The sequence below is a fragment of the Salmo salar genome, chromosome 16 (assembly GCF_965601325.2).
Source record: "Salmo salar chromosome 16, fSalSal1, whole genome shotgun sequence".
NCBI lineage: Eukaryota > Metazoa > Chordata > Actinopteri > Salmoniformes > Salmonidae > Salmo > Salmo salar.
In genome coordinates, this window is record NC_138306.1 from 26748420 (window position 1) to 26769652 (window position 21233).

Below are 21233 nucleotides of genomic sequence, written 5' to 3' on the forward strand. Positions count from 1 at the left end.
ACATTAAAATGTGCTTGTCCTGTGCATGGACAACTAAAAACATATGTCTCACATACTTTGCTATCTGATTTAGTTTATGGCTCCTGGAGCAAATTCTATTTGTGTGAACAGTTAAGAACTATGGCAGCAATCTATATTTGTATGGAATCACAATCTTTACTAAAGATTATAGGAATTATGTTAACAACAAACACAAACAACAATACATTGATTCAAACTGATGAACAAATACTTGCCTCCACAGTCTCCTTCTCAGTGAGAATCTGCTGAGGTTCAGGAAGGACATCATCCACCTTTTCAACCAATGGAGCGGCCACTTTCTTGATAGTATCAGCTGTTGGGACTGGTTGTGGAGTTACCCTCTCAGCCACTGTGACAGGTACTGGTTTCTGTTGCTTCAGTGGCTTCTCAACCTTCTCCTCTGCTGGCTTCTCAACCTTCTCCTCTGTTGGTTTATGTAGCTCTGCTGGTTGAGCCTTAGCCTCCACAGTGGCTGGAGTGACAGCAATGGCAGTAGCGACTGTGGTGGGTAGAGGAGCAGGAGCAGTCATGGCCTCAGTCACTGGGACAGAGACAACAGGAGCAGCTACCACTGGAGTCTTGGGTGGTTCCGATTTAGGTGGTACAGGTTTGGGCAGCTCACTTGTAGGAACTTCTGCCACAGAAGACTCCATTTTTGGTGCCTCTGTCTTGGCGATCTTCACCTTGAGAACTTCTGTCTTTGGAGCCTCAGCCTTTGCGACCGCATTGGGAGCTTCAGCCTCAGGGAGTTTCACCTTTGGCTCCAGCTCCTTTTGTGCAAGAGCAGGTGTTAGTGTAGGTGGAATGGGCTCTGATGTGAGAGGAACAGCCTGGGCCTTGGTTGTGGTTGCTGCTGGAAACTGGGCCTCTGTCTTTGTGGATGTGGCTACAGGCTGTGGTGTGGGCTGGGCACCGATCTTAGTGAGTTGTGGCTGGGCCATCATCCCCATGTCTCCCAGCTGACCAGACAGAGCTCTCTGTGTCTGGCAGTTCAGACACAGCCATTCCTTTTGTCAACACAGAGAACAACACACAGTGGTTAGTAGTCAGATCATCTATTACTTCTGTAGTAGAGGGGACAACGCACAGGTGGCAAGTACTTATTACAGACCATGTTGGCATTATTCCAAGCCAACACATGGCTTTGTTCCAAATACAATAGAGGAAAAAGCATTCACCCTTCATAATATTGATTTTTGAACAGCATTCATCAGCGATACAAAAGCAACAAAATGTCTTAATGTCACTAGATACAAATTTCTTACCTTGTCAGAAAACAAATCATATCTTACAGTGAATCGTATTGCTATTTACATGAAATCACTCAACACATCAGCATTAACATTTTTAACTCCATTTATTTTGGGCCAGTTGAGAAAAACGCATTATCAGTAAACTCTGCCTAGAGCAGAGCGCCAGTGGTGTACTATCACACAGGATCACAGAATTCAATCACCGTGTGTGTGAGATATTAGGATATACCATACGTTTGCACAGATAAACCCACATGCACACACAACACTGAAATTGTACTTATAAACACATGTTCTACTGTACACATTAGTGTACATATTCAAAGATGTATATATTTGCAGGAATAAAGATGGCTAACTGCATGAACCCAAATGCATGCACACACCCAAATGCACGCATGCAACATTTGTTTAGCTACATAAGCCTGTAGTTGGATCCAATTTTGATTGTCTGTTTTTCTCCATTTGCTTTTTGATGAGGATGACAAAGATGATTCAGTGTGCTTCCTAGATCATGACTAGTTGAAGAATATGTACGGCTTGTTCAAGAAAGTCAATGGTGACAGACACTTTCTCAAGGGGATTAGTGCTGGCTCAGAGACCAGTGACGTATATTAATAATATTTCATGGGGATGTCACATGCTGATGGGAGCTTTAGCGAGTGATGTAACCCACCTTCTGTCATGGCCAAGCTTAGGCAATGTAGTCCAAACCACACCCAGATGTGCCAGGGATCCCATGTGTGTTCCCAGAAACAAGCCTAAAATACCTCCACTACCACGCCCTTGCCATGTGAACATTTGTGGTCAGGGGTCGGAACTAACAAAAAAGCCTTTGCTACATAGCTTAATGCTTATTATCAAAACATGAGATAGTTAAGGGGTATGAACCAGGGACCCTCTGCACACATCAACAACAGTCAACCTCGAAGCATACAGTGAGGGAAAAAAGTATTTGTGTACAGCAATCTTTAAGTCATACCACAGATTAGAGGTCGACCGATTGTGATTTTTTTTTTCAACGCCGATACCGATACCGATTATTGTCGGGCCAAAAAAGCAATAAAAAAGTAATAAAGTAATAATGACAACTACAACAATACTGAATGAACACTTATTTTAACTTAATATAATACATCAATAAAATCAATTTAGCCTCAAATAAATAATGAAACATGTTCAATTTGGTTTAAATAATGCAAAACAAAGTGTTGGAGAAGAAAGTAAAAGTGCAATATGTGCCATGTAAGAAAGCTAACGTTTAAGTGCCTTGCTCAGAACGTGGGAACATATGAAAGCTGGTGGTTCCTTTTAACATGAGTCTTCAATATTCCCAGGTAAGAAGTTTTAGGTTGTAGTTATTATAGGAATTATAGGACTATTTCTTTCTATACAATTTGTATTTCATATACCTTTGACTATTGGATGTTCTTATAGGCACTTCAGTATTACCAGTGTAACAGTATAGTTTCCGTCCCTCTCCTCGCTCCTACCTGGGCTCGAACCAGGAACACATCGACAACAGCCACCCTCGAAGCAGCGTTACCCATGCAGAGCAAGGGGAACAACTACTCCAAGTCTCAGAGCGAGTGACGTTTGAAACGCTATTAGCGCGCACCCTGCTAACTAGCTAGCCATTTCACATCGGTTACACCAGCCTAATCTTGGGAGTTGACAGGCTTGAAGGGGTGGGTATAATTTGTGGAACGTTCCAACAGAAATCTGTTCCAAAAAACGTAAAGTAAAAGGTTGCCAACCAACAACGCATACAAAGTAGCAACGCATACAAACCTAGCTAACTAGCTGCCGAATAGGCATCAACTCACCACGTAGCTTATTCTTGATGTTTGTCCATAGGCAACCAGAGTGAGGACAGACATTTTTCACAATAAACGTGATGAGTGAAAAACTCAATGAAATAGACCACTCCCTACCCGGTATCTTATTCTGCCGCTATACAACTTTGTATGTGTTGTTTTTTGGCAACCTTGTTATTTACGAAGTTTTTGGAATAGATTCCTGTTGGAACATTCTACAAATTATACCCACCCGGCTTGAAGTCATAAACAGCGCAATGCTTGAAGCACAGCGAAGAGCTGCTGGCAAAACGCACGAAAGTGCTGTTTGAATGAATGCTTACGAGCCTGCTGGTGCCTACCATCGCTCAGTCAGACTGCTCTATCAAATCATAGACTTAATTATAATATAATAAACACACAGAAATACGAGCCTTAGGTCATTAAAATGGTCGAATCCGGAAACTATCATCTCGAAAACAAAACGTTTTTTTCTTTCAGTGAAATACGGAACCGTTCTGTATTTTATCTAACGGGTGGCATCCCTAAGTCTAAATATTCCTGTTACATTGCACAACCTTCAATGTTATGTCATAATTACGTACAATTCTGGCAAATTATTTCACAACGAGCCAGGCCGCCCAAACTGTTGCATATACCCTGACTGCGTGCAATGAACGCAAGATAAGTGACACAATTTCATGTTAGCAGGCAATATTAACTAAATATGCAGGTTTAAAAATATATACTTGTGTATTGGTTTTAAAGAAAGGCATAGATGTTTATGGTTAGGTACATTGGTGTAACAACAGTGCTTTTTTCGCAAATGCGCTTGTTAAATCAACACCCGTTTGTCGAAGTAGGCTGTGATTCAATGAGAAATGAACAGGCATCGCATCGACTATATGCAACGCAGGACACGTTAGATAAACTAGTAATATCATCAACCATGTGTAGTTAACTAGTGATTATGTTAAGATTGATCGTTTTTTATAAGATAAGTTTAATGCTAGCTAGCAACTTACCTTGGCTTCTTGCTGCCCTCACATAACAGGTAGTCAGCTTGCCATGCAGGCTCCTCGTGGAGTGCAATGTTAGGCAGGTGGTTAGAGTGTTGGACTAGTAACCGGAAGGTTGCAAAAACGAATCCCCCCTGAACAAGGCAGTTAACCCCCGTTCCTAGGCAGTCATTGAAAATAAGAATGTGTTCTTAATCTGACTTGCATAGTTAAATAAAGGTGTGAGAAAAAAAAAGATATATATATTTTTTAAATCGGTGGCCAAAAATACCGATTACCGATGTTATGAAAACTTGAAATCGGCCCTAATTAATTGGCCATTTCGATTAATCGGTCGACCTCTACCACAGATTCTCAATTGGATTGAAGTCTGGGCTTTGATTAGGCCATTCCAAGACATTTAAATGTTTCTCCTTAACCCCTTAAACCACTCGAGTGTTGCTTTAGCAGTGTGCTTAGGGTCATTGTCCTGCTGGAAGGTAAACCTCTGTCCCAGTCTCAAATCTCTGGAAGACTGAAACAGGTTTCACACATGAATTTCCCTGTATTTAGCGCCATCCATCATTCCTTCAATTCTGACCAGTTTCCCAGTCCCTGCCGATAAAAAACATCCCCACAGTATGATGCTGACACCACCATGCTTCACTATGGGGATGGTTTTCTCGGGGTGATGAGAGGTGTTGGGTTTGCACCAGACATAGTGTTTTCCTTGAAGACCAAAACGCTCAATTGTAGTCTCATCTGACCAGAGTACCTTCTTCAATATGTTTGGGGAGTCTCTCACATGCCTTTTGGCGAACACCAAACATGTTTGCTTATTTTGTTCTTTAAGCAATGGCTTTTTTCTGTCCACTCTTCTGTAAAGCCCAGCTCTGTGGAGTGTACGGCTTAAAGTGGTCCTATGGACACATACTCCAATCTCTGCTGTATAGCTTTGCAGCTCGTTCAGGATTATCTTTGGTCTCTTAGTTGCCTCTTTGATTAATGCCCTCCTTGCCTGGTCCATGAGTTTTAGTGGGCAGCCCTCTCTTGGAAGGTTTGTTGTGGTTCCATATTCTGTAATTTTTTAAATAATGGATGTAAAGGTGCTTTGTGGGAGGTTCAAAGTTTCAGATATTTTTGTCCCTGACCTGTTTGGAGAGCTCCTTGGTCTTCATTGTGCCGCTCGCTTGGTGGTTCCCCTTGCTTAGTGGTGTTGCAGACTCTGGGGCCTGTCAGAACAGGTATATAGAGTTGAAGTCAGAAGTTTACATACACCTTAGCCAAATACATTTAAACTCAGTTTTTCACAATTCCTGACATTTAATCCTAGTAAAAATTCCCTGTCTTAGGTCAGTTAGAATCACCACTTTATTTTAAGAATGTGAAATGTCAGAATAATAGTAGAGAAAATGATTTATTTTAACTTTTATTTATTTAATCAAATTCCCAGTGGATCAGAAGTTTACATACACTCAATTGGTATTTGGTACCATTGCCTTTAAATTGTTTATCTTGGGTCAAACGTTTCGGGTAGCCTTCCACAAGCTTCCCACAAAAAGTTGGATGAATTTTGGCCCATTCCTCCTGACAGAGCTGGTGTAACTGAGTCAGGTTTGTAGGCCTCCTTGCTTTCACACGCTTTTTCAGTTCTGCCCACACATTTTCTATAGGATTGAGGTCAGGGCTTTGTGATGGCCACTCCAATACCTTGACTTTGTTGTCCTTAAGCCATTTTGCCACAACTTTGGAAGTATGCTTGGTGATGGCTTTGTCTATTCGGAAAATCAATTTGCGACCAATCTTTAACTTCCTACTGATGTCTTGAGATGTTGCTTCAATATACCCACATCATTTTCCTACCCCATGATGCCATCTATTTTGTGAAGTGCACCAGTCCCTCTTGCAGTAAAGCACCCCCACAACATGATGCTGCCACCCCCGTGCTTTACGGTTGGGATGGTGTTCTTCGGCTTGCAAGCCTCCCCCTTTTTCCTACAAACATAACGATGGTCACTATGTCCAGACAGTTATATTTTTGTTTCATCAGACCATAGGACATTTCTCCAAAAAGTATGATCTTTGCCCTCATGTGCAGTTGCAAACCATAGTCTGGCTTTTTTATGGCAGTTTTGGAGCAGTGGCTTCTTCCTTGCTGAGCGGCCTTTCAGGTTATGTCGATATTGGACTCGTTTTACTGTGGATATAGATACCTTTGTATCTGTTTCCTCCAGCATCTTCACATGGTCCTTCGCTGTTGTTCTTGGATTGATTTGCACTTTTCACACCAAAGGACGTTCATCTCTAGAAGACAGAACGCATCTCCTTCCTTAGCGGTATAATGGCTGCGTGGTCCCATGGTGTCTATACTTGCGTACTATTGTTTGTACAGATGAACGTGGTACCTTCAGGCATTTGGATGAACTAGACTTGTGGAGGTCTACAATTGTTTTTCTGAGTTATTGGCTGATTTCTTTTGATTTTCCCATGATGTCAAGCAAAGAGGCACAGAATTTGAAGGTAGGACTTGACATACATCCACAGGTACACCTGCAATTGACTCAAATGATGTCAATTAGCCTATCAGAAGCTTCTAAAGCTATGACATAATTTTCTGGAATTTCACAAGCTGTTTAAAGGCACAGTCAACGTAGCGTATGTAAACTTCTGACCCACTGGAATTGTGATACAGTGAATTATAAGTGAAATAAGCTGTATGTAAACAATTGTTGGAAAAATTACTTGTGTCATGCACAAAGTAGATGTCCTAACCGACTTGCCAAAACTATAGTTTGTTCACAAGAAATTTGTGGAGTGATTGAAAAATAAGTTTTAATGACTCCAACCTAAGTGTATGTAAACTTCCAACTTCAACTGTATATACTGAGATCATGTGACAGATCATGTGACACTTAAATTGCACACAGGTGGACTTTATTTAAAAAATTATGTCCATTTAAAATCCATTTAAATTACAGGTTGTAATGCAACAAAATAGGAAAAATGCCAAGGGGAATTAATATTTTTGCAAGGCACTGTACCTCAGCACTGCCTTTACCCACAACATGATTAAACTCAAGGCGAAATCATCATGTTTATGCTTACATATTTTATTATGCTTACTTATTATATTTATTTTATTTCCACCATTACATCTTAGATTGAGATGTCCTTGGATTGTCAATGAACTACAACACAACGTAATTTGCATAACTCATTAAAATCGACAAGGTTCCATGTGACAGAGCACACTTTGCATGGGTTGTGGAGGAATCATTGGAGGAAGATGAAACAACAGCTCACTCAGAGGGCTGAGGAAAGCCTCTGTGTACCCTGAACAGCATATCTACAGTACCCAGTTACCCAGTCCATTTCCTCTCTACAGTACCCAGTTACCCAGTCCCTTTCCTCTCTACAGTACCCAGTTACCCAGTCCCTTTCCTCTCTACAGTACCCAGTTACCCAGTCCCTTTCCTCTCTACAGTACCCAGTTACCCAGTCCCTTTCCTCTCTACAGTACCCAGTTACCCAGTCCCTTTCCTCTCTACAGTACCCAGTTACCCAGTCCCTTTCCTCTCTACAGTACCCTGTCCCCCAGTCCCTCTCCTCTCTCTACACTACCTGTTCCACAATCCCTTTCCTTTCTACAGTACCCTGTCCCCCCAGTCCCTTTCCTGTCTACACTACCCTGTCCCACAGTCTCTGTCCTCTCCCTACACTACCTGTTCGACAGTCCCTTTCCTTTCTACACTACCCTGTCCCCCAGTCCCTCTCCTCTCTCTACACTACCTGTTCCACAGTCCCTTTCCTCTCTACACTACCCTGTCCCCAAGTCCATCTCCTTTCTACACTACCCTGTCCCCCAGTCCCTCTCCTCTCTCTACACTACCTGTTCCACAGTCCCTTTCCTCTCTACACTACCCTGTCCCCCCAGTCCCTTTCCTCTCTACACTACCCTGTCCCCAAGTCCATCTCCTTTCTACACTACCCTGTCCCCCAGTCCCTCTCCTCTCTCTACACTACCTGTTCCACAGTCCCTTTCCTCTCTACACTACCCTGTCCCCCCAGTCCCTCTCCTCTCTCTACACTACCTGTTCCACAGTCCCTTTCCTCTCTACACTACCCTGTCCCCCCAGTCCCTTTCCTCTCTACACTACCCTGTCCCCCAGTCCCTCTCCTCTCTCTACACTACCTGTTCCACAGTCCCTTTCCTCTCTACACTACCCTGTCCCCCCAGTCCCTTTCCTCTCTACACTACCCTGTCCCCAAGTCCATCTCCTCTCTACACTACCCTGTCCCCCAGTCCCTTTCCTCTCTATACTACCCTGTCCCCCAGTCCCTTTCCTCTCTATACTACCCCGTCTCCAAGTCATTCTCCTCTCTCCCTGGCTAAATATGGACTAGTCTCTCACACCTCTCCAGCTGGGATACTGGCCTCAGTCCAAGCTGAAACATCCAATATACACTGCTCAAAAAAATAAAGGGAACACTAAAATAACACATCCTAGATCTGAATGAATGAAATAAACTTATTAAATACTTTTTTCTTTACATAGTTGAATGTGCTGACAACAATATCACACAAAAATAATCAATGGAAATCCAATTTATCAACCCATGGAGGTCTTGATTTGGAGTCACACTCTAAATTAAAGTGGAAAACCAGACTACAGGCTGATCCAACTTTGATGTAATGTCCTTAAAACAAGTCAAAATGAGGCTCAGTAGTGTGTGTGGCCTCCACGTGCCTGTATGACCTCCCTACAATGCCTGGGCATGCTCCTGATGAGGTGGCGGATGGTCTCCTGAGGGATCTCCTCCCAGACCTGGACTAAAGCATCCGCCAACTCCTGGACAGTCTGTGGTGCAACGTGGCGTTGGTAGATGGAGCGAGACATGATGTCCCAGATGTGCTCAATTGGATTCAGGTCTGGGGAACGGGCGGGCCAGTCCATAGCATCAATGCCTTCCTCTTGCAGGAACTGCTGACACAATCCAGCCACATGAGGTCTAGCATTGTCTTGCATTAGGAGGAACCCAGGGCCAACCGCACCAGCATATGGTCTCACAAGGGGTCTGAGGATCTCATCTCGGTACCTAATGGCAGTCAGGCTACCTCTGGCGAGCACATGGAGGGCTGTGCGGCCCCCCAAAGAAATGCCACCCCACACCATGACTGACCCACCGCCAAACCGGTCATGCTGGAGGATGTTGCAGGCAGCAGAACGTTTTCCACGGCGTCTCCAGACTCTGTCACGTCTGTCACATGTGCTCATTTTGAACCTGCTTTCATCTGTGAAGAGCACAGGGCGCCAGTGGCGAATTAGCCAATCTTGGTGTTCTCTGGCAAATGCGAAACGTCCTGCACGGTTTTGGGCTGTAAGCACAACCCCCACCTGTGGACGTCGGGCCCTCATACCACCCTCATGGAGTCTGTTTCTCACCGTTTGAGCAGACACATGCACATTTGTGGCCTGCTGGAGGTAATTTTGCAGGGCTCTGGCAGTGCTCCTCCTGCTTCTCCTTGCACAAAGGCGGAGGTAGCGGTCCTGCTGCTGGGTTGTTGCCCTCCTACGGCCTCCTCCACGTCTCCTGATGTACTGGCCTGTCTCCTGGTAGCGCCTCCATGCTCTGGACACTACGCTGACAGACACAGAAAACCTTCTTGCCACAGCTCACATTGATGTGCCATCCTGGATGAGCTGCACTACCTGAGCCACTTGTGTGGGTTGTAGACTCCGTCTCATGCTACCACTAGAGTGAAAGCACTGCCAGCATTCAAAAGTGACCAAAACATCAGCCAGGAAGCATAGGAACTGAGAAGTGGTCTGTGGTCACCACCTGCAGAACCACTCCTTTATTGGGGGTGTCTTGCTAATTGCCTATAATTTCCACCTGTTGTCTATTCCATTTGCACAACACCATGTGAAATTTATTGTCAATCAGTGTTGCTTCTTAAGTGGACAGTTTGATTTCACAGAAGTGTGATTGACTTGGAGTTACATTGTGTTGTTTAAGTGTTCCCTTTATTTTTTTGAGCAGTATATTATAGATTACTTGTATGTATCTGTAAGATGAGGGAAAGTTGTAATGCTTAGCAACTACTATTTCACCAACACCTCGGCAGTACATTATGTCAACACATACAAGTAATGGGAGTCTAGAAGGATCAAGATATATGTGTTTGCCAGAGTCGAAGACACAATGTTTCGAGTGGTGAACCTTGTAATGATATGGCTGTTACTCGGTTTCCACTCCAGTAGAGACTCCTGACTCCTGGGTCTACCATCATCCCATCCTTTAATTAAATAAGTTTAAGCAGGAGCTCTGTGCTGAGAGCAGGGGGAGTAGGGGAGCAGGGTGAGCAGGGGGAGTAGGGGAGCAGGGTGAGCAGGGGGAGTAGGGGAGCAGGGTGAGCAGGGGGAGTAGGGGGAGCAGGGGGAGTAGGGGAGCAGGGTGAGCAGGGGGAGTAGGGGAGCAGGGTGAGCAGGGGGAGTAGGGGAGCAGGGTGAGCAGGGGGAGTAGGGGAGCAGGAAGAGCAGGGGGAGTAGGGGAGCAGGTAGAGCAGGGGGAGTAGGGGAGCAGGTAGAGCAGGGGGAGTAGGGGAGCAGGTAGAGCAGGGGGAGTAGGGGAGCAGGAAGAGCAGGGGGAGTAGGGGAGCAGGTAGAGCAGGGGGAGTAGGGGAGCAGGTAGAGCAGGGGGAGTAGGGGAGCAGGTAGAGCAGGGGGAGTAGGGGAGCAGGAAGAGCAGGGGGAGTAGGGGAGCAGGTAGAGCAGGGGGAGTAGGGGAGCAGGTAGAGCAGGGGGAGTAGGGGAGCAGGTAGAGCAGGGGGAGTAGGGGAGCAGGTAGAGCAGGGGGAGTAGGGGAGCAGGTAGAGCAGGGGGAGTAGGGGAGCAGGTAGAGCAGGGGGAGTAGGGGAGCAGGAAGAGCAGGGGGAGTAGGGGAGCAGGTAGAGCAGGGGGAGTAGGGGAGCAGGTAGAGCAGGGGGAGTAGGGGAGCAGGTAGAGCAGGGGGAGTAGGGGAGCAGGTAGAGCAGGGGGAGTAGGGGAGCAGGAAGAGCAGGGGGAGTAGGGGAGCAGGTAGAGCAGGGGGAGTAGGGGAGCAGGAAGAGCAGGGGGAGTAGGGGAGCAGGAAGAGCAGGGGGAGTAGGGGAGCAGGTAGAGCAGGGGGAGTAGGGGAGCAGGTAGAGTAGGGGGAGTAGGGGAGCAGGTAGAGCAGGGGGAGTAGGGGAGCAGGTAGAGTAGGGGGAGTAGGGGAGCAGGTAGAGTAGGGGGAGTAGGGGAGCAGGTAGAGCAGGGGGAGTAGGGGAGCAGGAAGAGCAGGGGGAGTAGGGGAGCAGGTAGAGTAGGGGGAGTAGGGGAGCAGGTAGAGCAGGGGGAGTAGGGGAGCAGGAAGAGCAGGGGGAGTAGGGGGAGCAGGGGAGCTGTGCAGTCGTCAATTGTGATTAGTCTCAGAGCTGGATTAACAAGGCCTTCACAGTGACAGCTGTCAGGAAGCTGCTATGTTGACCCACAGGGACCCTATACCAGCTAGACCTATAACACCACCCCCGTGTATCTGCTGAGCTCTACACTAAATCACACACTCTGTTTAATGCATTGGACCATCAATCAACCAGCTGAAACAATGACATTTTGCCCCCTCTGCATATTTTACAGTGTGTGACAATCTTTACAGCATCAGTGGCTTGAGCGACAAGAGGCATTCATCCTATTCAGCTACAACATAGGCATCGATATCAAATAACACAGGTGTGCAACTCGGCAAAGAATGCTCTTTATAACAAACGTGAAACCAGAGAGCCTCTAGGTCCAACACACTGCTGCTGTAAGCAAGCAAGAACTATTTTCGTTAACATGTCAACATGTCAACATAAACACAACAACACCAATAGCTTGGCTACATTACTCTATTCACAAGCACACAGTGCGCCAGCCAAGGCCCCTAGCAGCTGGCGTACAGAAATACTGGAGATTTACATCTGATATCATCCCATCCAAGAGGTGAATTGAATAAAAGTTCAGTGGGTTGTGTTAGTAGCCGTATATTTCAGGCCATCAGAGAAACTCTATTCTTATAGAAGCTCGTGCTGGTAGGTTCCTTATTGATTTCCTGGCACCTGCCTTTGGCAACGGCTGTAGCTGGCTAATATAGTGTTCTTTTAGCAGCCCCCGAAGTGCTCACACTTCTCATCAATCTGGCCCTCTGATAATAGAGCTTGTTGACCCACTAATCTGCAATAAGCAGATTTTCCTTTGAAGACAGGCAGAGAGAAGGGAAAGATTGAGGGAGGGGAGAGAGGGAGAGAAGGGAAGAGGATATGGAGAGAGAGGAGTAAATAGAAAGAAAGAATGAAAGAAAGAGGGGACAGGTCTCTAGGGGGAGATTCTATTCCCTCTCCTTCAACTGACAGCCAAGACCCCCATCAAAATAGCAATCAGCACCACTTTCCCATTTTGAAGGGATATTTTAGCTTAAAGGATGCACATCACAGCTAGGGACTGCTCCTATGCACAACACACCGATCAACTGCCCTAAAATAATAGAGATATTACTCTGAGTCAATTGAGCTGGAAAGTAGGCTACAGCAGTGAAATTCTACATAGCCCTAATTGTATCAGGGTTAGTATCATTTAAGGAAGACCAGGTCCAAGACAGCTCAAGGTCGCACATTTAAATCAGATTGGCTCTGCAGACTATCCTTTCAAACATACAGCCTTAGAAGTAAAAAAAGAAAAATGTGACTTGAGGTTTGAGACAAACACACTGAAAAATAAAGTGCTATGGTTATAAACCCTACATGAAAGAGCTTGGCTAGAACCTTGTGAAACACACAGTCTGTGAAAAAGAGTTGAAAGGATGCACCAAGGGGTTTCTCCTTATCACCGCAGCAACAGCCTGGGCCAGGGCCTACAGTGGAACACATCTCAACATTTAGAAATTCCTAGCTGAAGGTACAGCAAATGTACCACAGATTAAGCTACTGACCTTGGTTAAAACCTGTTGGGGCTAGGGGGCAGTATTTGCACGGCCGGATAAAAAACGTCCCCGATTTAATCTGGTTACTACTCCTGCCCAGAAGCTAGAATATGCATATAATTAGTAGATTTGGATAGAAAACACTCCAAAGTTTCTAAAACTGGTTGAATGGTGTCTGTGAGTATAACAGAACTCATATGGCAGGCCAAAACCTGAGAAGATTCCATACAGGAAGTGCCCTGTCTGACAATTTGTTGTCCTTCTTTTGCATCTCTATCGAAAATACAGCATCTGTGCTGTAACATGACACTTTCTAAGGCTCCCATTGGCTCTCTAAAGCCGCCCGAAAGTGGAATGGGGTGTCTGCTGTCTCTGGGCAAAGTACAACAGCTCTGTTTGTGAGTGGTCAGCCTGGGGACAGTGACACTGAGATGCATGTTCACGAGAATTCTCAATTTTTTCTTTCAGCCTTTGAATGAATACAACGTTGCCGGTTGGAATATTATCGCTATTTTACAAGAAAAATAGCATAAAAAATGATTTTAAACAGCGTTTGACATGTTTCTAAGTACGGTAATGGAATATTTTGAATTTTTTTTGTCACGAAATGTACTCGCGCGTCCCCCTTCGGATAGTGACCTGAACGCACAAACAAAACGGAGCTATTTGAATATAACTATGGATTATTTGGAACCAAAACAGCATTTGTTGTTGAAGTAGAAGTCCTGGGAGTGCATTCTGATGAAGAACAGCAAAGGTAATCCAATTTTTCTAATAGTAATTCTGAGTTTAGGTTGTCCCAAACTTGGTGGGTGTCAAAATAGCTAGCCGTGATGGCCGGGCTATGTACTCAGAATATTGCAAAATGTGCTTTCGCCGAAAAGCTATTTTAAAATCTGACACCGCGATTGCATAAAGGAGTTCTGTTTCTATAATTCTTAAAATAATTATGTATTTTGTGAACCTTTATCATGAGTAATTTAGTAAATTCACCGGAAGTTTGCGGTGGGTATGCTAGTTCTGAACATCACATGCTAATGTAAAAAGCTGGTTTTTGATATAAATATGTCATTGATTGAACAAAACATGCATGTATTGTATAACATAATGTCCTAGGAGTGTCATCTGATGAAGATCATCAAAGGTTAGTGCTGCATTTAGCTGTGGTTTTGGTTTTTGTGACATATATGCTTGCTTTGAAAATGGCTGTGTGATTATTTTTGGCAGGGTACTCTCCTGACATAATCTAATGTTTTGCTTTCGCTGTAAAGCCTTTTTGAAATCGGACAATGTGGTTAGATTAACGAGAGTCTTGTCTTTAAAATGGTGTAAAATACTCATATGTTTGAGAAATTGAAGTTATAGCATTTTTGAGGTATTTGTATTTCGCGCCACGCGATTCCACTGGCTGTTGACTAGGGTGGGAGGCAAGCGTCCCACCTAGCCCAGGGAAGTTAATAACCTTGGAGCATTTCACTGTGAGTCTACACCTGTTCTGAAGCATGTGACAAATAACATTTCATTTGATGTGGAGGTGGGTGTGATGATTGCTGCCTACAGCTAGGCCTAAAGATTATGAGGTAGACGTGGACCACGACTTGCAGCTTTTTTTGTTGTTTACATCTTTCGGGAGTCCTTTTTATTTGAGAAAATAACAAGTAATAACACTGTCCTTTTATACAGCGGCTATTGGTGGTGCCAGCACATCAGTACTATCAGACTGCCAACCAGCAATAATGCTTCTCTCACTATTACCCTGTATGGAACATTATAACCAAGCAGCCAGTATAGTGGTCCAATTGCAAACAGCTGTAAACAGACCCAGGGAGGGAACACGGGTGTCCTAGATAAGAGAAAACATACACTCAGCCTTTTTGATAAGATCAGCTGGAGTAGAAAGAGAGTGGGGAAATGAACAGACTTGCTACTGGCGTTTGCCCATCTAGTTCTAACGCTCCTCCCTCTCTCCTGTCCTCTAACCAAACCACTGCTTTTTATTCTTCTGTAGAGACTAAAAAGGCTTTGGCAGCATGTCTGGCTATCTGAAAAAAAAAGGTTCAAGAAAAGCACAATGCAGTATGACAGTGTGGAGGTCAGCTGCCCCTGCAGTTACACATTCCCAGCCATCGTCCTTCAGTGTTACACAGGCGTGTGATGAGTGGTGTACATACAGTAGTAGCCAGTGTCCCTGTATTCCACAACCCACACCTCAGGCTGCATTGTCTGCTCTCCATGAAAGACACGAGGAGGAGAGTCAATTATGTAAGAGCCTCATAAAATGGAGCATTATTCTGCCATAATGTGGTATGAGCTCGGCTGAGCCTTGTTGAAAACCTGTCTCTGTGAGAAGCACCACAGCATAACAGCTCAGACACGGCAGAGAGGTCTACTCTCATAGCCCTGTTAGTGAGATTCAACATCCAGGGGCATATGAAGGAACAGGCTTTTCAACTAGCACACAAATTAAAATGCTGAATGTGGCAAATGCAGTATGTCACCTCAAACAAATACTGATAATCATATATTACCTAGAATGCAACCAATGCAAAAAAATCTATTAAGCGGGCTACATAAATCTTTGAGTTTCCATTCAACGCTAGCTGCTTTCAGGTTTAATCTGGTGGTATTTTGGTCCTGCCTGTGGACGCTAGTGCAAAATAACCCACCATCTTATTACAAAGGCATTAGCGTCAAAAGATGACCTTTAGAAAAGGTCTCCAGTTGTGTGACTAAGAGATGTTATTACATTGGAACCCTGGTGTATCGGCTAGCTAGCCCACTGTATGAACACTGACATCAGAGTGGTGCCATGTGCGTCCCATGTGGAGAGGTTACGCTATTGAAATGATAATATGAGGAACCAATAATAATACTGCATATTGATATGATATGGCTATAATTTGAGGAACCAATAATAATACTTCATATTGATATGATATGGCTATAATTTGAGGAACCAACAACAACAATAATAATTATAATAATAATGCATCTCATTAACCTTCAGGACGTACTCATGGATGAGTGCTATCGCATGCTCACACACCTGCGAGTGAACAACCAATGGGAAAGACTGTAATGCTAGCTGTAAGGGAAGTACTCTTCATTGCCAGCCTGGAAATAGGGTGTTCCTTAATTAACACTAGCCTACTTTAGTTAACCCAGAGGTGACTGAGAGGCGAGAGCAGCACCCAACATGCCAGCGCGCGTCAATGTGTTGGTGACAGAAATTCAACACACACGTGCACCACTATTAGCAGCAAACAAACGTGTGGAGTATAATTGAAAGGAAACTGTTGAAGTGCAGGGAGCCAGTGATCTGTGATGGGAGCAGATGGCCGCAGGAGAAACATGCTGCTGCTGTACTGATGCTGTGTTGTGTTGGAATTAATCCAGCTCACCTCTGCCTATTAGCATATCACAGGGCCCTGCCATCTCTCACGGGGGCTGGAGTCCCCAGCCAGCGGCAGCAGCAGATCCCATCTCGCTAATGCTGTTGCACAACTCTTAATCACTTTAATACAGTTTCAGTGATGCCGGACCGCCGAGGCTGAGGCATCGCCTCGCATGAGCCGTTATGTAATGTCACATCCACTGAGACCTAACCATGAGAGGGATGTCCCAGGAAGAGGCAGGCAGCCATCGCCCACACAGAGTGCATTAGACTATGGTTTTAATACTGTTTGAGGCCCCTCAAAAGATTACATAGAGCCATTGTACTTAGACCTCAGTGCTAATGCATTGTCTGGGCAGCTCGCCAGGCAATCCTTTCCACACATTTCCAATGCAGGGATCAGTCTCTCAACTGTAGAGGTCTCATACTTTGAAATCCATCTCACTCTCAAAACATGGTGGAGAAAATGCTATATTTTGTCAAATATAAACTGCTCTGCCCCAAGGAAGAATGAACTCATCAGCACATTTCATTCTATTGCCAGTGGTTTTTTAAACAAAAGTCTGTTTGGCTGGAATGGGTGCCAATCACTTAGCATTTCAAGGTTCTTGAAAGCTGCACCACTAGTCCCTGCTCGCCACTAATGTTTTTATTGGCCCTTTACCCACTAAGCTTTTAGAAAGTCTTGTGTGAAATGCAACAGCACTGAAAACCAGGCTGTGATGATGGAGGTTAACTGCATATAGCAGAGAGGATCCACATTGCCAGCCCTAGCCCTGTCAGCCTCCATCCCTCAATCCGCCCCCAGCAGCTGGGTGAACTGCTGTGAGCTGTCTGAGCAGGAAGCCAAGACCTGTTATTATTAGTCATCAGCAGGTAAAATCACCACAAGTACCCTGTAATGACCTACACTGTTACTGAGTCACTGTATCAGAAAACATTTGATTGAGTAGACTACAGCCACCAAAATCACGTATCACAGCACAAGCAAAGGGAGATATATCAAACACCGGTGCTTTACTACTGACACATGTTCATTCAATGTAAGACAATAAGAAGAACTCTGTAGCAAATGTAAATCCAAAATTGGACCTGGATTTGAGCTACAACCAATGCAAAACTATAAGACCTGGCTCCTCTAGAAGCAACATAACTAGTCTAAGGCTGGATAATAAAACATTTTAGTGAGTATATCAACGTCTGCCATGTGCCTATGGGGTTAGCATTTTCTGAATAGTGCACAATAAATTACACCTGCTCAACGTGGCATTGGGGATTACAGAGACCTTGAAACATCCATAGCAACTCTGAGAGGTATGTTTAAGTTATGAGAGGTATGTTTTAGAGGTATGTTTAAATACACATAATCAAATGTAATTATCATATTTTCACAGTCTTACCTCTGTTTCATGTGGCATGGGGTTGAATCCACAGAGGTTGCAGACAGTGTTCTTGCATTCGGTACAGGTGTTGTAGTTGGGAGGATCCTTGGAGCCCTTGTTGAGTTCCACCTTGCATAGTGGACAGGTGGACTGGCCTGCTTTGAGAGCTGGTTGGGAGGATGCTGCTCCCTTTGGAGGCTCTGATGGGGGTTGGTCCACTTTGGCCTGTAATAATGTGGGGACCTTGGCCTGCTGGGGTTGCTCTGCTTTCTTCTCCTCTGCTTTCTGAGTAGCAGGTGGTTTGGTCTCCTTTGCAGGGGACGTCTTGGGAGAGGCCTGGGCTGCTGCAGACACCATGGGGGAAGCTGGTGGTGTGGTGTGGGTCTCATCCTGAACAGCTGAGGTGATCAAAGTGGATGCAGAGCTGAAGATGGAGGAGCCAAAGCCAAACACCTTCCCAGACACTGACTCTTCAGGCTTTGACTGAGCAGGCTGAGATTTAGCACCGCCAAAGCCAAAGAAGCCCACTGACTGCTTTGGGGGCTTGGCCTGTGGTTGTGATGCAGCTTTAGCAGGAGAGGTCCCACCTTTTGGAAGCTGTTGTTGAGGCTTTCCAGGCTCCTGCTTTAGGGGATCAATTTTGGGGTCTATCTTTGGAACTTGCTGGGGCTGTAGTTGTGGTGGGGGCTTTGCATCAGGCTGTTGCAGTGAAGGAGTTTGCTTTTCTGGCTGCTGTGCAGGTGTAGAAGCACCACTGGGTATGGGTGTCACTGCAATTGTTTGGTCCAATGGTTTCTGAACAATTATAGGTTCCTGTTTGTCCTTTACAGCCACAGCAGGTGGAGCATGTTTGTTTTGTGGGGATCCTGGTGCTGGGGTCTCCTCCTTTTTGACTACAGCTGTTGATGGGGTTCCAGCCGGTATTAGTGTCTCCTGAGGTACAGTGGGTGGAGGAATCTCTTTTTGGGCAGCCGCAGGTACTGGAATCTCCTCCTTTTGGGGTTTAGCTGGTGCTGGGGTCAGCTTTTGAGATGCAGCAGGTGTGGAAACTTTGCTTGGCAAGGGTTGGGATTTAATCATCGGCGGTCCTGGGGGTTCCATTCCTCCAAGAGCTCTCTGCATCTGGCAGTTCAGACACAGCCATTCCTTTACCTGAAATAAAATAACAGTGTTGAACATTTTGTTCAACAAAACAATCTTATAGAATTGTATTGCAGTCTGAGGACTTACAGATGCTCTTATCTTAGCTGCTATTTAAATGCTTCATACTAGATGTTACAAACATGTAGTAAAACTACTGCCATAATGCTCTAAATCTGAAGATGCTAAATCAAATGAATAATTTATATCAGACTGTATTAATACAATTCTTCCAGATTACAATTTGCTTCTAGGAAGATCATAAACAAAGACCATTTGGAGAAAAGCCAATAGTTATAACAAGAGCTCCATCATAGCTTCTTGTTATCCTATCTTACAACTCCGATGAAAGAGACGACTGGCAACTATAGACACTGTCAATGCATAGTTAGTATTCTTAAATAACTGTTGTAAAATAAAGCACAACATTTATGTTAGAGTAGCCAAATTACTTTGATGAAACATAGACTGTTTAATTACCTCTGTTTCATGTGGCATGGGGTTGAATCCACAGAGGTTGCAGACAGTGTTCTTGCATTCGGTACAGGTGTTGTAGTTGGGAGGGTCCTTGGAGCCCTTGTTGAGTTCCACCTTGCAGAGTGGACAGGTGGACTGGCCTGCTTTGGGAGATGGTTGGGAGGATTCTGCTCCCTTTGGAGGCTTTGAAGGGGGATTGTCAACTTTGGCCTGTATTGATTGGGGGACCTTGGCCTGCTGGGGTTGCTCTGCTTTCTTCTCCTCTGCTTTCTGAGAAGCAGGTAGTTTGGTCTCCTTTGCAGGGGGCATCTTGGGAGAGGCAGGTGCAAACATCTTGGGTGAAGCTGGCGGTGTGGTGCGGGTTTCGTCATGAACAGCTGAGGTGATCAAAGTGGATGCAGAGCTGAAGATGGAGGAGCCAAAGCCAAACATCTTCCCAGACACTGACTCTTCAGGCTTTGAGGGGGTAGACTGAGATTTGGGACCACCAAAGCCAAATAAGCCTCCTGACTCCTGCTTGGGGGGTTGCTGCGTGGATGGGATGGCACTACTCTGGCTGGGCTGCTGTGGTGGTGTCTGAGGTTCTGATGTTCTCCGGTTCTCTAGTGCCTTCTGAGCAGGTGCTGGACTGGCTGGTTTCCCAAGCTCCTGCTTTGGGGGAGTGCTTTTGGGGTCTGACTTTGGAGCTTCCTGGGGCTGTACTTGTGCCAGAGGCTGTTCCTGTGCAGGCATTTGCTTTTCTGGCTGCTGTAAGGGTTGAACAGCCTCGTTCTGCTTGTTTGTAGGTGTGGCTGGTGGCTCCATCGACTTTTGAACAATTGCAGGTTTCTGGTTGTCAATCGAGATCTCAGTAGATGAAGCCTCTTTTTTCAGTGCGGTGCCAACTGTTGTATTCTCTTTTGTTTTGAGTGAATCTGGAACAGGTGCCTCATTGCTTTGAACTGCAGCTGGATGTTGGACCTCTTTAGTCTCTACTGCTGTCGAAAGTGGTGCTTCCTTCTTCAGAGGTAAACCTGATTGTACAGCATAGTTATCTTGGGTTGAACCTGGTGTTGGGGCCACCTTTCTGTTTTGTGACCCTGGTAGTATAGGTTCCTTATTCTTTTGAGGTGAGGCTGGGGCTGGTGCCTCCTTAGTGAGAGGTGAACCAGTGACCTCCTTGGTGAGAGCTGAGGCAGGAGTTGGTGCCTCCTTGTTGAGAGCTGAGGAAGGAGGTGGTGACTGCTTGATGAGAGCGGAGGCATAGGTTGGTTCCTCCTTGATAAGGGCTGAGGCAGAAACTTCCTTCTTGACAGGCAAAGCTGTGGTTGGGACCTTATCTGTTACAGACACACCTGGTGGTGTAGGATATTTTTTATTTTGTGGTGACTCTGGTGTTGGAGTGTCCTGCTTTAAAGCTGTAACTGGTGTCTCCCCCATTTTGGATGAGGCTGGTAATGGAGTCTCCTTTTGTGGTGCAGCAAGTGTGGTTGTCTCCTCTTTTAGGAGTGTGGAGGCGGCCTTCTTCTGATCTACAGCAGGTATGGCAGTCTCCATTTCCTTTTGAGATGCCGGAGTCTCCTGTTGAGGTGCAACAGGTGTAGAAACTTTGTTGAGTAAGGGTTGGGGTTTCATCATGAGGGGTCCTGGGGTTTCCATTCCCCCAAGAGCTCTCTGCATCTGGCAGTTCAGACACAGCCATTCCTTCACCTGAAAAAATGTAAAGTCACATTTAATTTAAGAGTAAACTATGATAATCAAACTGAAAATAACAGACTGTGTTCATTGGATTTTTCGAAAAATATTTAAACAAA

General features: G+C 45.2%; 1 protein-coding gene across 1 annotated transcript in view; it reads right to left on the reverse strand.

The window, feature by feature from the left end:
• Positions 1 to 21233, reverse strand: part of LOC106573449 (protein piccolo) — a 100789-nt gene that overhangs the window by 55261 nt on the left and 24295 nt on the right. Inside the window, exons 7-9 of the mRNA XM_014148501.3 lie at positions 19444 to 21129; positions 17842 to 18975; positions 237 to 1028 (exon numbers count right to left, since the gene is read on the reverse strand). Of these exons, the coding sequence (XP_014003976.3) occupies positions 237 to 1028; positions 17842 to 18975; positions 19444 to 21129 (3612 nt within the window). The remainder of the gene's footprint in view (positions 1 to 236; positions 1029 to 17841; positions 18976 to 19443; positions 21130 to 21233) is intronic.